The sequence below is a fragment of the Zalophus californianus genome, chromosome 5 (assembly GCF_009762305.2).
Source record: "Zalophus californianus isolate mZalCal1 chromosome 5, mZalCal1.pri.v2, whole genome shotgun sequence".
NCBI classification, from domain to species: Eukaryota; Metazoa; Chordata; class Mammalia; order Carnivora; family Otariidae; genus Zalophus; species Zalophus californianus.
Window position 1 is genome coordinate 63,706,714 of NC_045599.1, and position 15,456 is coordinate 63,722,169.

The 15,456-nt window shown below is 33.7% G+C and overlaps 1 protein-coding gene across 2 annotated transcripts in view; it reads right to left on the reverse strand.

Annotated features, from left to right (window-relative positions):
* EDIL3 (EGF like repeats and discoidin domains 3) overlaps positions 1 to 15,456 on the reverse strand; it is a 415,865-nt gene that overhangs the window by 25,363 nt on the left and 375,046 nt on the right. For both annotated transcript variants that reach the window (XM_027606749.2, XM_027606748.2), the window contains one exon: positions 704 to 859. In XM_027606749.2, the coding sequence (XP_027462550.1) occupies positions 704 to 859 (156 nt within the window). The remainder of the gene's footprint in view (positions 1 to 703; positions 860 to 15,456) is intronic.

Here is a 15,456-nt window from a genome sequence, read left to right on the forward strand (position 1 = left end):
AAGGAAACTGGGCAGAGAAACAGCCTATGTTTTAATTTTGATAAACTAGTATAACAGTTAAAACTTGTCCCTTTCTAAAATTCCTAATTGTCAAAATAATAAAAGAAATACATAATTAAAATATCTTTTAGTTAATTTTTGAAATATTTTTTGCCAAAGAACATTTTTTCTAATAACAGTAATGTTTTTAATAGTAAAATTAGGGGCACCTGGGTAGCTCAGTTGGTTGAGTGTTCGACTTGGTTTCAACTCAGTCATGATCTCAGGGTCATGAGATCAAGACCCGTGTTGGGCTCCACAGTCAGCCAGGAGTCAGCTTGAGATCCTCTCCCTCTCCCTCTCCCTCACCCTCTTCTCCTTACCCCACTCCCATGCGTGTGTGCTCTCTCTTTCTAAAATTAAATAAATACATAAAATCTTTTAAAAAAGTAAAATTAATAGTGGTAAGTATTCAAACAATAACTATTTACATGTGCTTTATGATAAATTATTCAAGCTTCTATAGAATATAAGCAAATTTTACTTAGGTGGATCTCAGATAATTGATAATATGGAAAATGTTAAAGCTTTTTATTTAACATACATTCTTCAGTTGTATATAGCCATTAATTTTAATACCTATGTATAAGTAGTTCATTCGATCAAAATTGGATTCAGTTTGGTCCTCCATTTCTGCCTGTTCTAAACCACTCACATCACTTACCTTATCTTTTTTTTGCTTTTCATCCTGGTATACAGTCCAGTGTTCTCCATCATTGCTGTAAGCTAGTTTGTAGGAGCCTACGAACTGTACGTGACCAAAATCTTTAGCTCCTTGTGTAATGATGCCAGTTACTTTGGTAGGGACCAGAAGGTCCACCTAAAAAAAGGAAAAGATATAATTTAAATGCCACGATAGAGTCCATTATAAACTTGCAAGTCTCTTGAATTCAGGAGATTAAGTAACATACAAGCCAAAAATATACTGATTATTTGAATTTTGAAACTGATGACTGAGCTATTATTGGCTCATAACTTTGATTTTGCCACTGGATAAATTTAGTCAAAAACCTGAATAACTATTTTGATCATTTTAAAATAAAGTGATGGTCATTTCAGTCTACCAATCAATTTTATATTAAACTGACACATCTACCTGTGCACTTTTGTGCAACTAAGATAGTACAGAGCTGGCAAGTCTGGCCTTCTTGAAATGATTATTATCTTCCAGAGCTAGTGCTTATAATTCAATTTGCTGACTTTACTGGTCAATTCAATAATAATAAAAATAAAACTATAGTTGTGAACATATTAGGAATAAAAATGATATTATATGTATCACAGTTAAACATTAAATAAAAAGCCAACACTATTTCCATGAATTTTAACCAGCTCAGGAAAATGTAATTGAATAATAGTAATCATTGTCCAACGAAAATCTCTTTCAGAAAATTACAATCCTAAAAATGTTGAGGAGGAAGTCAGGCATTCTTCAAAAATGAAGAAGGATTAAAGTATGCATCCATGACTTGTGGGATCTGTGCTCATAATGTGTTTGTTCCTACAAAATATGTACTTATAAAACTATGAGACCCATGGTGACCTGGTAAGCATTAAATTAATCAAGATGTAATTGAAATGCAAAAGATAGGATTGATATTTATGAAGAAAGAGTACATAACACTGAATAATTTAGTATAATTCTTCTTTGTTCTCTAATTCATGAAGCTTTTCTTCTTAGGATGCGAATTTTAAAAAATTATAGGAATCTTTGTTTTCCTTGTGGATAATTCTTATAAGACCTTTACCTTTAGGTTTATTGATGTTCCTTGATCTACAGCTTCCTCTCTCCTTCCACAATAGCCACCTACTTCCTCCTACTTCCTATGACTAACTGCCCTGCTTACATCCTTGATCTTATCATCTTTCGCTGTCATGATCCCATGTGTGACCTTGGTGGCTTTCAACCACTATGTCCTTTTGTTTCTATTTCAGGTTCTCCATCCTGTGTGATATATGTAGCCACAAATAGACAGTCATGGGTCAGATACAGTACATGAATGAAAAGACAGTGTTGAATAGACCATATTTAATGACTGTATTTAGATGCTCTTCAATAAAGATATGAAAAAAATTCCCAATGTTTCACAGCCTAGGGATATTTCCTTAAAAAGTCATTGGGGCTTTTCAACACCGTTTGGAACATTCCTTAATTAAAGACATTAGACTCAAACTGGGCAATGGATTAAGACAGAAAACTACCTTTAATGCTTTATTAAAACATTTTAGAAAGCTTATCAAACACTCTAAAATACTTTTGTTTTTGCTATTTCCCAAACATGTATTATATCATCTAAAATATCTTATCTGTCCCACAGCAGGGCAAGATGGCAGAATTATGATACCTGGGAAGGAAACTGTTGCTACACCATACACACTATACTGAGTGCTTTCTTATGTCCTCACTGAATCCTCTCAACAGCCCTGTACCATAGCTTTGAGATGAGGAAACAGATGCCTAATACAGCATGATGTGTGATCCAAAGATAAATAGTGAGTAAAGGGAGGATCCTAGATTCAAATCCACCTTTCTGATTCAAAGTTCCACCATACATATAAATTCTCACTCAGTGATTTCTTTCCGTTCTTTGGGACAATTTCAGAAATTTCTGAAGAATCTCAAAGCTTCCTCATCATACTCATCAAACTTATAGGAACTCTAAGCCCCAATCCAAACCAATCCTGGCTTTACAATATTAGAAGAGCCCTGTGTTTTAACATGAATTTCGTCTCTGTTCTTCCCCTGTCCAGAGTTAAAAGTATGGATTGCTTTTGTTGTCCTAAATCCAAATATAATTGTGCAGAGACACCTAGGCATAGCCGCTGCTCTTCAAAATGCTCTTAATGTTGCTGACACTCAATTAATGGGCAAAAAAACCTTACAGTATTCTGAGTCATTGCATTACCATCAATGCTATAAATGCACAGAAACTCAAACTGTCACTAAGAATATGAACACTTCTAAGGCTGTATCCTTTGGTTCCTAAACATATCTATGAGTCTTTAGCTAGGATGATGCAATGAAGAGTCTTATAGCATATCTCTTTTTCTGTGGTATTTCTTAAAGTCAGCTGGGTTTCCTGCTGGGTGGAGATGTTTTCCCCTTAAGTTGTGTGTCTTGGCTCTTTCTAACAGATATGTTTTTCTCCCACTCTAACTGCTCCCCTTCTCCAGCTTTTTTTTTTTTAACTAGAAATGTTTTTCTTTTTTGTTCCAGTTAAGTCAACTTCTCTACTTAAATAGTCAGCAATCTGTTTCAAGCTGGATTTTGTCCTAAAATTTGCTACATTAAACTTAGAATACCAAGCCTAAGCAAACCTCTTTTAGTGTAAAAATAATCAGCATCCCACACTTAACACGAAAGTTCTGCAACAGGACATGTAGAAATCTCAGTCTGGGACACACTCACAGACATGTCACTCTCATATTCAGGATGATCCCAGAAAAGCTCATTCTTCTGGATCTATGCTTACCATTGGCCCAGAAGTACTTTGCCTTCTCATAGATCTTCTGAGTTAAAGTTGTACTGCAAACATGCTGGACAAAATGTCTTCAGCTGTTTTAGATAGACCCTCACCTCCCAAGGTTTGGCCCGAATACAGCAGATTATTTAGGGCACTGAGCTGGCAGATGGGTAGACATTTGGCTTACTGCACTGCACTTCATGTCTGCATCTGTATTAAATGTGCCTTACATATAACAGTCCCTCAATAAAGGTATGCTGGATTGAGCTAAAACTACTTCTTAAGTATGTTTCATGGACAAGAACTAACCATGGCTAAGGATGCCACAAGGTACCATAGCAGAAACTCTCAGCTGTCTTTCTCTTGTTTTTCTATATCGGGTAACATCGCTGGTCGAGGAAACAGTGTCACAGTGGTGCCAACCAGTTTTTACTGGGCAACTAGTTAAAAATCCTCTCCGATATTCTGATCGTGAGAGGCAGTCCATTGTACAAGAGCTGGGTGGTCTGGGTTCCTAAAATGGCTCTGCCTTTACTGGCTATATGCCCTTGGGCAGGCTACTTGACTACCCCACATCTCAATTTCCTCATCTGAAAAATGAAGATAATAATCGTCATTGGATTTTATGAGGATTAGATGAATTAATATTTAATAAGTGTGTAAAACAACATATAGACTATAGTAAGGGCTTTATTATAAGAGTTTGATAAGAATAAAACAATAAATAAATCTGGGGGAATAATCTATTATCAGTCTCAGCATGTTATTAGAAACATAAAAATAGAATCAGGGAAATGGGGTGGCCAGATTGTCCTAGAAGCAAATTCTGGATCACAGTATATTTTGGTCACCTTCTCAGGTTGTATACAAAGATAGTCATTTCATCTTTACTTAGAGTAGAGAAAATCTGAAGCACTGAAATTCCCATTTATGGGTGAAATGGCTTACTAAAAATAATATAATTTTATGGAATTTTGTACATCCCCATTTGAATATTAAGGTTATATTACAACAGGGAAATGGCTCCAAAATAATGCTAAAAGAGGAAATTAGATTCCAAATTACAGTGAGTGATTTATTTTCCTTTAATTATATGAGTAAAAAAAGAGGGATGCATATACAGAGAGGCTCAAATGATATGTGAGTAAAGAAAAAAGTATTGCATGAGGGTTATGTGGGAATGTTAACTCTTTTGTTGTAAAATGTCCTGTAATGTTTTAGTGAAGCATAATTATTTTTAGAGTGTCTAACTTAGGGAAACTGTAGAACAACTAAAAGCATCTGTTTGAGAAAGGTCAAGATAAATGACATTTCAGATGTCTGCATCATGCCCTGACAGATGGCTCCCTGGAAGGGCAGACTAGGAAAGTCAGCTGATTTTCACAGAGATGCTCTTAAAGGAGTGAGGAAAACAGATAAAATAGTGTGCAAGAAAAGTGAAAAGAAAAAAAAAAAAAGACCAAAGAGATTTATCACAGAAATATGCAACACGGCTGCGTCTAAAATGCTCTAGAGTTAGCCTGTCTTATTAAGCTATTTTGAATGACATATTTTCTAACTTCACAGAGCTTTGTAAAATTAACTCATTGAACAGAAGTAACCTTGAGCTAATTATATAGCATTTAAAAATCAAATTATGGGTAAGATGTTTAGACAACATTTTGGTTTCAATAAGGAATTTTTTACCATAACATTACATAATATAATTGTATGTAATCCTAGGTCCATGTAAGGCACGTAATTCACTGCACTTGGTATTTGAACAATATTGTTGGTTATCAGATGTTAGTAACACTTTTAGTGCGTATTTGTAGGCCAACTAGTTAATGTGATCAACTCAATATGAAATATTATCCAGCTCTTATATTTGATATTATCTAGTAGCTCCAGGGTTACAGGTTCGGTATTCTTAAAATACCAAATCCTATATATTCATTTCACCACTCATTATTGCTTTCCTCCTCCCTTTACTGAAGTTTAACTTTCTAATAATATTTTTAAATATTTAATATAGCAATTACTTTTTCCATATTGAACTTTACAGCTATGAGCACTAATAACAAAAAATTATACTATAAAATAACCTTTCAAAGGATAGAGGGTCTTTTCTGTTTTATTGGTGTTTTATATAGTATGCCTTTTGCATGTAAAACCACATATAACACATGTATGGTGCCATAAACAAGCTTTGTAAGCTTAGGTGATCATTCAGGAGTATGTTTTGTAGGACACCTGGCATAGAGTAGACATTCCAAATATCTAGGTATCATCTGCCCTGGATTCAAAATTGAGATAATTCTGTACTTAACAATTACCTGCAGTTATAACATGAACAATGCTCCAGGTCAGCCTGAGCTACACCCCGTGATTGCTGTCAGCTCATGAGTGCTAACTTTTTAAGAGTTCATTTAGAATCATGCAAGTTGTTCAACTGCATGTTTTAACTGAGGATGGGAGATAGCATGGTAACTATGCACAATTTATGTTTAATAATTTTATTTTAATAATCTTTCTCATGAAAGTAATACATACTACGAAGAAAAATTGAGGAATACAGAAAGAGTAGAAAACAATTCTGTCTCACTATCAGATACAATCAATGTTTTTTATTCATCCTAAACATGGGTGTTTTAGACAAATTTGTTGTACTTGGCATTTGATTGGTTACCAGGTGTAGGTTGCACTTTTAGTCTGCATTTGCAGGTCAATTCATTCTTTTTTCCACTTAGTATTTCATCAGTAATTCTCTATGTCAATAAACTATTTTTAAGACTGTTTTTTGCCATAACACACCATGTTAAAGATTTGCTGCAATTATTAACTATAAAACATTTACTCCTCCCTGTATCCTCAATTTCGTTTCTATTAAAATTAATACTCTCAAAAAATCCTAGTACTTTCATTTGATCACATATCTCATTTACATAGGATAAATTCATAGAATTAGGGTTATTTGGTCAAAAGATGTGAAAAATAGATTCATTTTCTAAAGATAAATAATAAACATTGTGAAAATTTCAAGTGGTGAAAGAGATAGAAGGAATTCTGATAATTTTAGATATTAGATAAATTAGATATACCATTGTTTTGGTAGAAAATTTTCTACTTTTATAGTTTCTCTTCATACCTTTAGAATAATTTCTGTCCTTTTGTTGTTCTACATCTTAAAAAAATAAGCCTTATATCATCTAGTTTTATTTTCCTTTACTTGAACAGAGAGAGGACAGTCCTGATGTCTGCCCAGCACACTAGTCACAAGGGTTCCCCTTTGCCTCTCACTATCTATTAGGCAGTTGTGGGAATTCTCTTTCTGACCTTCAGCTATCAACACTGCCCTGTCTGTTACCAATGCCCAGCAGACATTTAGGCTGAACACCTTAGTTAGTCTGAAGGGACAAGCCTCTCCTACTCTTGCTGTTTTTCCTCATGGATAGCCTAAATTAGATAAATTTAGATTTAGATAGATAGAAGGAATTCTGTAATTTTATTATCCGGAGTTAATTCTTGTTGATCTCTTGATACTCATATTTGCAGATAGTTTGTATTCCCATATATCTCCATAAAAATAAACTTTATAACTTGCATTTTTTTCACTTACTATGGATATTTTTACATATAAATAACAATAATGTATAATGGCTGTGTAACATTCTCTATTATGGATACAAGAATGAATATGAAAATTATTTAACCAGTCCCCTAATGACATTCCTTTAATTTGTTTCCAATTCTTTTTCATCAGTAAAAACCTAGAATGACCTCCCATGTTCATATCTTTGCTTGTTGGTGCAATTATTGCTTTATTGGCATAAAAGACCTGGATAGCACATAAAATGTGCTATACATTGTTTCCTTTGTCTCCAAAAAGATTACACACTTGCATCTACAGTATATGATAATTTTTTCTCTACATACTCACCAATCCCGTTTTATAAAATTTTGCATTCGATAATTTAAAAAATGGCATTTTTATATTTAATGTACATAAATTGTGATGTGATGTTTAATTGACATTCTAATTGTTCAGTGTCACTAATAATATATACATACAGTCTACTTAATGTTCTTTATTAGTCATTGGATTAGAGATTTTCTTGTTGGCTTTAAGAATTATGTATTTATATAGCATCAATATTGGCTTCTGTTATATTCATTGCATTTTTTCCTAATTTGCTATGTCATTTAATTTTATATTTGACACAAAAGTTTTAAATTTTCCTGTACTCAAATCTACTGATCATTCCCTTTGTGATTACATATTTTTGTATGCTTAAAAAACTGTCTAATTAATTAAATCAGTTAAATATGATCTACATGTTTTCCTATAATTTCCTATGGGTTTTCCTTCTGTGTTTTCTTTCAACATCTAAACCATCTTGGCTTTATGGATATATATGATGTGACAAAAAGTTCATACTTAATTTTTCATAAGGATGTAATTTTCTCAACACTCTTTCTCAAATAATCTAGTTCTTTTGTTTTGTTTTGTTTTGTTTTTTTCTCTCTACCTGGCTGATAGTTACAAGGTTTGCTCTTCATTTTTGAAATTAACACTACTAATGACAGTTGTCATCATCACATACCAGGATATTATCTTGGTAAGAGTCTCTTCTATTGCTTTTGGATGAAATCAAGTGGGTCTTGGTCTATTCAAGCTGTAGACATGTTACTGGGGGATGGAGGTATGGTCAAAAGGTATTCTTGTTTATAGTTTAAAATGTTGCTTCTACTTCTTTTGGTTTCTCCCAGCAGAAGGTCAGTTATCCAAAGACGGGCTCTTTTTTTGCTTCTGATTTTTCTTATTTATATTATTTTCTCGCTCATAATTTTCATTTTTTTAATTATTCCCCTTTGCATTCTCAGAGTTTCTCCATTTTGTCCTCAGTATTATGAATTTTATTTTTTTAAAGATTTTATCTATTTGAGAGAGAGAGAGAGAGAGCACACAAGCAGGGGGTATGGCAGAGGGAGAGGGAGAAACAGGCTCCCCAGGGAGCCTAACTTGGGGCTTGATCCCAGGATCCTAGGATCAGGATCTGAGCCGAAGGCAGATGCTTAACTGACTGAGCCACCCAGGCGCCCTGAATTTTATTTTTTATAATGCAATTTCTACTACTAAATTTTAAATTTAAATTTTAAAATTTCCTTGAAATTTACCTCCATCTCAGCATTCATCTCATCCTCTCTATTATTCACGGAGAAAATTCCTTTAAATATATTCTAGTAACGCATTGTTTTGGTAGAAAATTTTCTACTTTTATAGTTTCTCTTCATACCTTTAGAATAGTTTCTGTCCTTTTGCTGTTAAAGTTAAAAAAAAATTAAGCCCTATATCATCTAGTTTTATTTTCCTTTACTTGAACAGAGAGAGGACAGTCCTGATGTCTGCCCAGCACACTAGTCACAAGGGTTCCCCTTCGCCTCTCACTGTCTATTAGGCAGTTGTGGGAATTCTCTTTCTGACCTTCAGCTATCAACACTGCCCTGTCTGTTACCAATACCCAGCAGACATTTAGGCTGAACACCTTAGTTAGTCTGAAGGGACAAGCCTCTCCTACTCTTGCTGTTTTTCCTCTGAATATAGGAAGGATAATTATTTCTTGATAATACAAAATCCAAAGTACCCTCTTGTCAAATATAAAATTACAGCGGCAGGCAACTTGGTCTCTGTTGTGCACAACGTACCCGGCATATATAAGGTGTTTCGATAAACACATAATGAACGAATGGTTTGTTTTTTTAGGATTCAATGAGCTAACATGTAGTCAATGTGAATTCCACTCCACTTTGCCAGGTTTGTATTCTAGGGCCAACGGGTGTAATGGGACATTGGGAGGTAGAGCAGTGGCCACAGCATACAGTTTCTGGTTGTAGTAGAGTGACCATTGGGCCCTCCAGACCTCAGGGCGTGCTCTGGGTCTTGACCGCCACTGTTCTGATTTAAGGTTGGAATCCACACACTGTAGTTACAGGGGACTCTGCCCAGGGCCTGGAAAATCATCAATTGGCATACATTTGTATGTGTACTTTGTGGATGAGGGAAGGGAATCAAAGGTTGCAGCAGAAGCTGAATGAGTTAAAATGATGGAAGTGATCTCCTTGTAAGCTCAACATAGGAACACTTAAAATCAGGCTTGCTTCTCTCAGCTCCAGAGGAACCTTCCAAATGTAGTTCTCAGGAAAATGGTGGAGAAAATTCAATCAGGCTTCACTAAAGCTCTATGTGTAAATGGAAGTCCATCTATCAAGATTTTTTCATTAAATCTCAAACAAGTTTAAAAGACAAAAGAACCAAAATTATAAATATGTTAGGATTAATAAAATATGATGACTGACTCTAATGCACTTGTATTGATTTACTTAAATCATGACATATAAAGGGAAAATAAGGTGATACCCTTTCTCTCTTTTTTTAATGAGGAGACCTCTGTAATATTCTATATACATTTCATTTTTTGAATTGTTTTGCAAATATTATCCTCAAACAATTATAGTTAGAAGTAACTAAAATTAAAAAAAATGAAGTAACTAAAATTGACATCAAGTTAACAGGTAAGCTCTTACGCATTTCTTCAAATCCTATGACAGAAAGAAAAAAAAAACGTTTGAAGAAAATTATAAAACTTAGTAAATTCCTAGGGAAAAGAATCATACTTTTCTCATTGGGTTATTGAAAGTGACTTTCTGCTGAGTTCACCAAAAATAAGATCACCCTGAGAGAGTAGAATTAACATACCTTTATGTACATTTCAAGCCTGATTTTGATTAGGCTGGGAACTTTGGCTTATTCCATGAATAAAAATTCAGGGCAATGGCTAATTGAATTAGTCTGCAATTGATAGGGTCATTATTAATTGGTAAACGGAGACAAGAATTTTTAATAGAAGACTTTGATCAAAGAGCTTAATGATATCCAAAAAATATTGTTCAGATATTTTAATTAGAGCAGTGCCAAAGCCCAAATGAAGTAGAAAATAAAGAAAACTACTGGCAAATGATCTGTGTGTAGTTTCAAATAAAGAACACAACTTTTTAAATAGGAATTGAAGTAGTTTGTTATTTTGTGCTTTCTGATAGCAAACTGAGAGAGGAACCTAGGTAAAAATTGTGTCAGCATCTTTTATAAAGCTAAAGATTCATTGAACTGGCAATCAAACTTCCATGCACTTCAGTAGCCAGTATTTGGTTGACTGTTCACTTGAAAAAGCTGTTTCAATATATTTCTTTGGCAACCACTTTACTAAATATTACCAAAGGCACTTATATTTCTTATAATCATTATATATTCTAGAGGCTGACATTTACAAATACAAAACATCTATACACAAAAATGTGTTGATATGTAAATTTACATAAACCTTCTTGTTTTGTGACAAGTAAATAAAAATCGTGAGAACTCGGAAAATAAAACCCCCACAAATTAAAGTATACTGCAACAGCAAGTCACATTGCATATCTTAACTATTACGAGGCCCTCGAAAGGTAGGCAACTTGACAGAACACACAACCTATTTTTATGTGCCACGCTTGCTGGAGGAGCTATGCATTTTAGGCTGATATAAAACTTTGCCATTCCCACAATTTATAAATCATCCATAGAGTCCTGTGCATGATTTTGTTTCATCAGATCGGGTGAGCCTTAATACTAGATTTTTTTCAGTCTTCGCATACGTACATTATTCGATGACTGATTTTTAGGCTTCAACGACATCAATATACCAAGAGAACTAGGTGTAACTTTTCCCCTCCTTGTCCTTACAAAAGGAAGTGGAAAGGGTCATGGCATCTCAGGAACCAGGCATGAAGTAAATGCTTCAGATTGCTTTGGAGAAAATGTACCATCAGTGTCAACAGCTGGAAAACAGCCCAGGTCAGCGCGTTGCTCTGAAGTGATTGAAGGGGAAAGGGAGGGACATGGCTCAGCAGTAAGAGCTGCCTGGGGATTATGGGGTTAAGAGCCATTGACACAGAAAGTGAACTGCCCTAAAGGGTGGCTTAAAAAAAAAAAAAAAAAAAAAAAAAAAAAAACTTTTGTCCTAAGGACAGAATATACACATAGTGTGGTTAAAAAGGATACAAATTATTTCCGTTCAAATGCATGGTCAGTAACACTGTCAGCATTTTATTTGTGTAAAAAGGACAAGCCCGGCTGGGGTGGATCTGGCAGGGCTGTCTAGTCCCTCAGTACACCAGTCCCCACACACTAATTATAGTTTTAAAGAGCCTCACTGAAAGCCCTGGTTATAGATTTCCTCATTGAATACCCATAAAACCACCGTGTTTTATTTATTTATAGTAAAAATATCCTCTCTATATTCTTCCACTGTTATTGATGTTAATTTCCATCTGTTTTGTTCCTAAGTAGAAATAAGGAGCAGCTGAATTCTTGGAACTCCAATTTCATCAAGCTTCTCTTTTAGGTCCTAACATTAATTTCCCATTTATTCTCTTTAATATAGGGTCCAAGGTCTTTTGAGCTTATTAAGCGGTAAAATAGAAAACTGGGTGCTGGATGCTGATAAAATCTAAATACTACCTGAGGAACATATTTTAATTAGCTTCCACAGTGCAATGTGGCCTGGGTATATTTATAATAAAGCCCCAAATAGGCATATGCCTAAGAGTTATAATGTCATGGCTTGAATATCGGGTATATAGCTTTCGTAAAATATGTCCTTCTTGATTGCCCATGAACAATAAGATGCTAATACTTTCCTTCTTTCAAGCAGTAGCACTATATTTAAGGGACTCTCGTATATATGCTTGTCTCAGAACAAGAGCTCGTTTCTTTGTGCAATCAGCTCCAAGCAATCTCATATTTTTAAAATCACATTCTTTAACTCTAAAACTATTCATGCACTATATTTTTATATTACTGTAAAATAGCTCATAAACCACAGTTTTAAATTAGGTATGGAATTAATAAATCACTTGGAACAAACTCATTATATTAAGTTTATTTAATTTTTTTGCATTTGTATTCAAGAGTTTAAAAACTCTCCAAGTTATAGCTCACTTCACTAAAGGAGCACTTATAGATTTAAATGAAGAATTTCATGAGACACCTCCTACCCTTGTGGTTGAACACCTTTCAATAACTGTCTTTGATATCCCATCTGAGACTTCAGTCACAAAACTGCTGACATTTTTAACATAATTTGAAAAAAAAAGAAGTGAAATAAACAGGAAGTAGAGGCACAATTCCCTCTTATTTGATATTATAATTGCTTAAGGATCCTAAAATCCAAAAGATATTTTAGTGAATTCAAACACTGATTTAAAGAAAAGAGGAATCATGTAGAAATTATTTGATAGAATGACAGTAAAAGCATAATTTTAGAAAATTATTTACAATGGAATCAATCAGCAAGTAATCAAAACAGAAACAAAAATAAAAAAAAAAAACCTGTTCATCTTCACAAATAGCTCACAAGATTTGTCTCTTGATCTTGTGGCTTGTCGTACCTAAAGAGGTATTCTGACATGTGTTTCTCATTACAGAGAAATCTGGTACATTTTAAGAAGTGCTGAAATATCTGTTAGTTTAGGAATCAGAATATATACTTTGACACATCTATATGTTAGACGGAATCACTATAGGTCCAAGGCAAACAACTTTTTAAAATCTCCCCTTTCGAGACACTTAGGCCAGAGGTCACACATAAAATTACTACTTTTTTAATACCCTAAAAAATTAAAATCGTCTACAAAATCATGACTGTGTAATGCATTGTCTCCAACTCTTTTGTAATATTTCCTTTAAAAAGTAACAACAAGTGATATAAACAGTCATGTAGAGATTATGCTTTTAGGAGCGAGAAATTCACCATTGTTGGGGAGATTGAAAGGTTAATTGTGAAGAACAATTCCGAAATAACGAATTCTTTTGGAAAACTTTTAGGTCAAAACAACAAATGTGGTTATATTTTCAAGATGGAAACAATAATTTAATCCAACAGGAGGGGTGCCTGGGTGGCTCAGTCAGTTAAGCGTCTGTCTTTGGCTCAGGTCACGATCCTGGGGTCCTGGGATCAGACCTGGGTAGGGCTCCCTGCTCAGCCAGGAGTCTGCTTCTCCCTCTCCCTCTGCCCCTCCCCACTGCTTGTGTTCTCTCTCTCTCTCTCTCTGTCTGTCTCTCTCTCTCTCTCTCCCTCTCTCAGGTAAATAAATAAAATCTTCAAAAAATAAAATAAAATAAAATAAAATAAAATAAAATAAAATAAAATAAAATAAAATAATCCAACAGTAAAAACCCAGATATTAAGAATGTGTCTAACATTTCTGCACTGAGAATGTTTTCGATATAGCTTTTTTTTGTAGATATGTTTTATGAGATTAAGAACTTTCCCTTCCATTATTAATTTGTTTCAGAATTTAAAAATCATGCATAGGTATTTAATTTTATTAAATTATATGTCTGTTATATTGAGATGACCATACAGATTTCTCCTTTAATTAATTAATATGTAACAAATGGCCCCCAAACCAACACTCAACCAACACCAGAACTATAACAGTGACAATACCTATGGGCAACCTTTCCACTGTCTTCCTGCTTCTCTTAACTATGGTTTACATAATCCTACCTTTTTTGTTATTTCCTTGCTTTTTGAAACACAGTTTTATTAGACATGAGTGGACCCATAAATAATATTTAGTTTTAAGTTGTTTTTAAAATTTATAACAAAAGTATCATATAGCAATCTTCTGGGATCTGCTTTTTCCATTCAATATTACAGTACTAAGATTCATCTACATGTTTGTTTATAGTTATGTATTTATTTTTACTGCTGTGTAATAATAGTCCCTGTGTACATATAAGGCAGTAAGACCCATTCTATGTCATGAGTATTTGATTATTTCCAGTTTTAGCTTTTAAAAATCAGTGCTATGAACCTTCTTGTACTTACCTCCTGGTATACATATTCAAAAAAATTTTTTGTGATTATGTACCTAGGAGTAGAATTTTTCAGTTGTAGAGTATATGAATGTGCAATTCTATAAGATAAGGCCAAAAAATTTCCAGAATGACTTTACCAATTTACACTCCTACCAGCAAGATATATATATTCTTTACGTTTGATTTCCTATTTTGGTGATTAACATTAGTAGATTTTCTAATGTTTTTGTAAAGTTTGAACATTTTATGCATTCCTGGGATAAATTCTTCTGTAGTAAACCTATTTAAACTTTGATGGATTCTATTTAGTCACATTCTATTTGAGACTCTTACGTCTCTGTTTACAAGTGAGATTCTAAATCATTTTCTTTTCTTGTAACTATGCCCAGTTTTATTTGGTACCAGAAAACCATGGTTTCATAAAAGAATTTGAGAAGCCTTTCTTTCTTTGTTTTCTATAAAATAGTTTGTGTAACTCAGAGGGTATATGTATTTTGAAAGCTATAAAATCTGGTTTGAAGTCTTTAATGATGGTAGATCTATTCAGGGTTTCTTTTTTTCCTTTCTCTCTCCTATGTGAACTTTCTTGACTATCCAGGTTTCTACGTTTTTTGAGTGAATACTTTGTGTTAATGTTTCTTTTACTATAAACATATACATATATGTAAATACATATAGAAACATCTATCTATAACATATCTATGTAGTAAATATGGCACAATGTTAACCTCTATTAAATTTGGATATTGTTCTCTTCACATGACTGAAATATTTCATAATTAAAAAAAAACACAGTTTATTGTGAAACTCCAGGGAAGGACTGAAGTAGTCTTTGTATTTGTTTTTCTTTCCCCAGAAATACATGGAGGGGAGGGAGGGGATAGAACTGTTTAAGATATAATCCAACTTTCTCCAGTAATACTGACACTATGTATTTAGTTTGGCAATATAACCTCAGAGCACATTAATCCTTAGAATGAAAAGTAATGTAACTAGATAACTTCCTGTTTTTTTTTTTTTTAAATCTGCTTGCCCTGAATATTGTAACTGTAG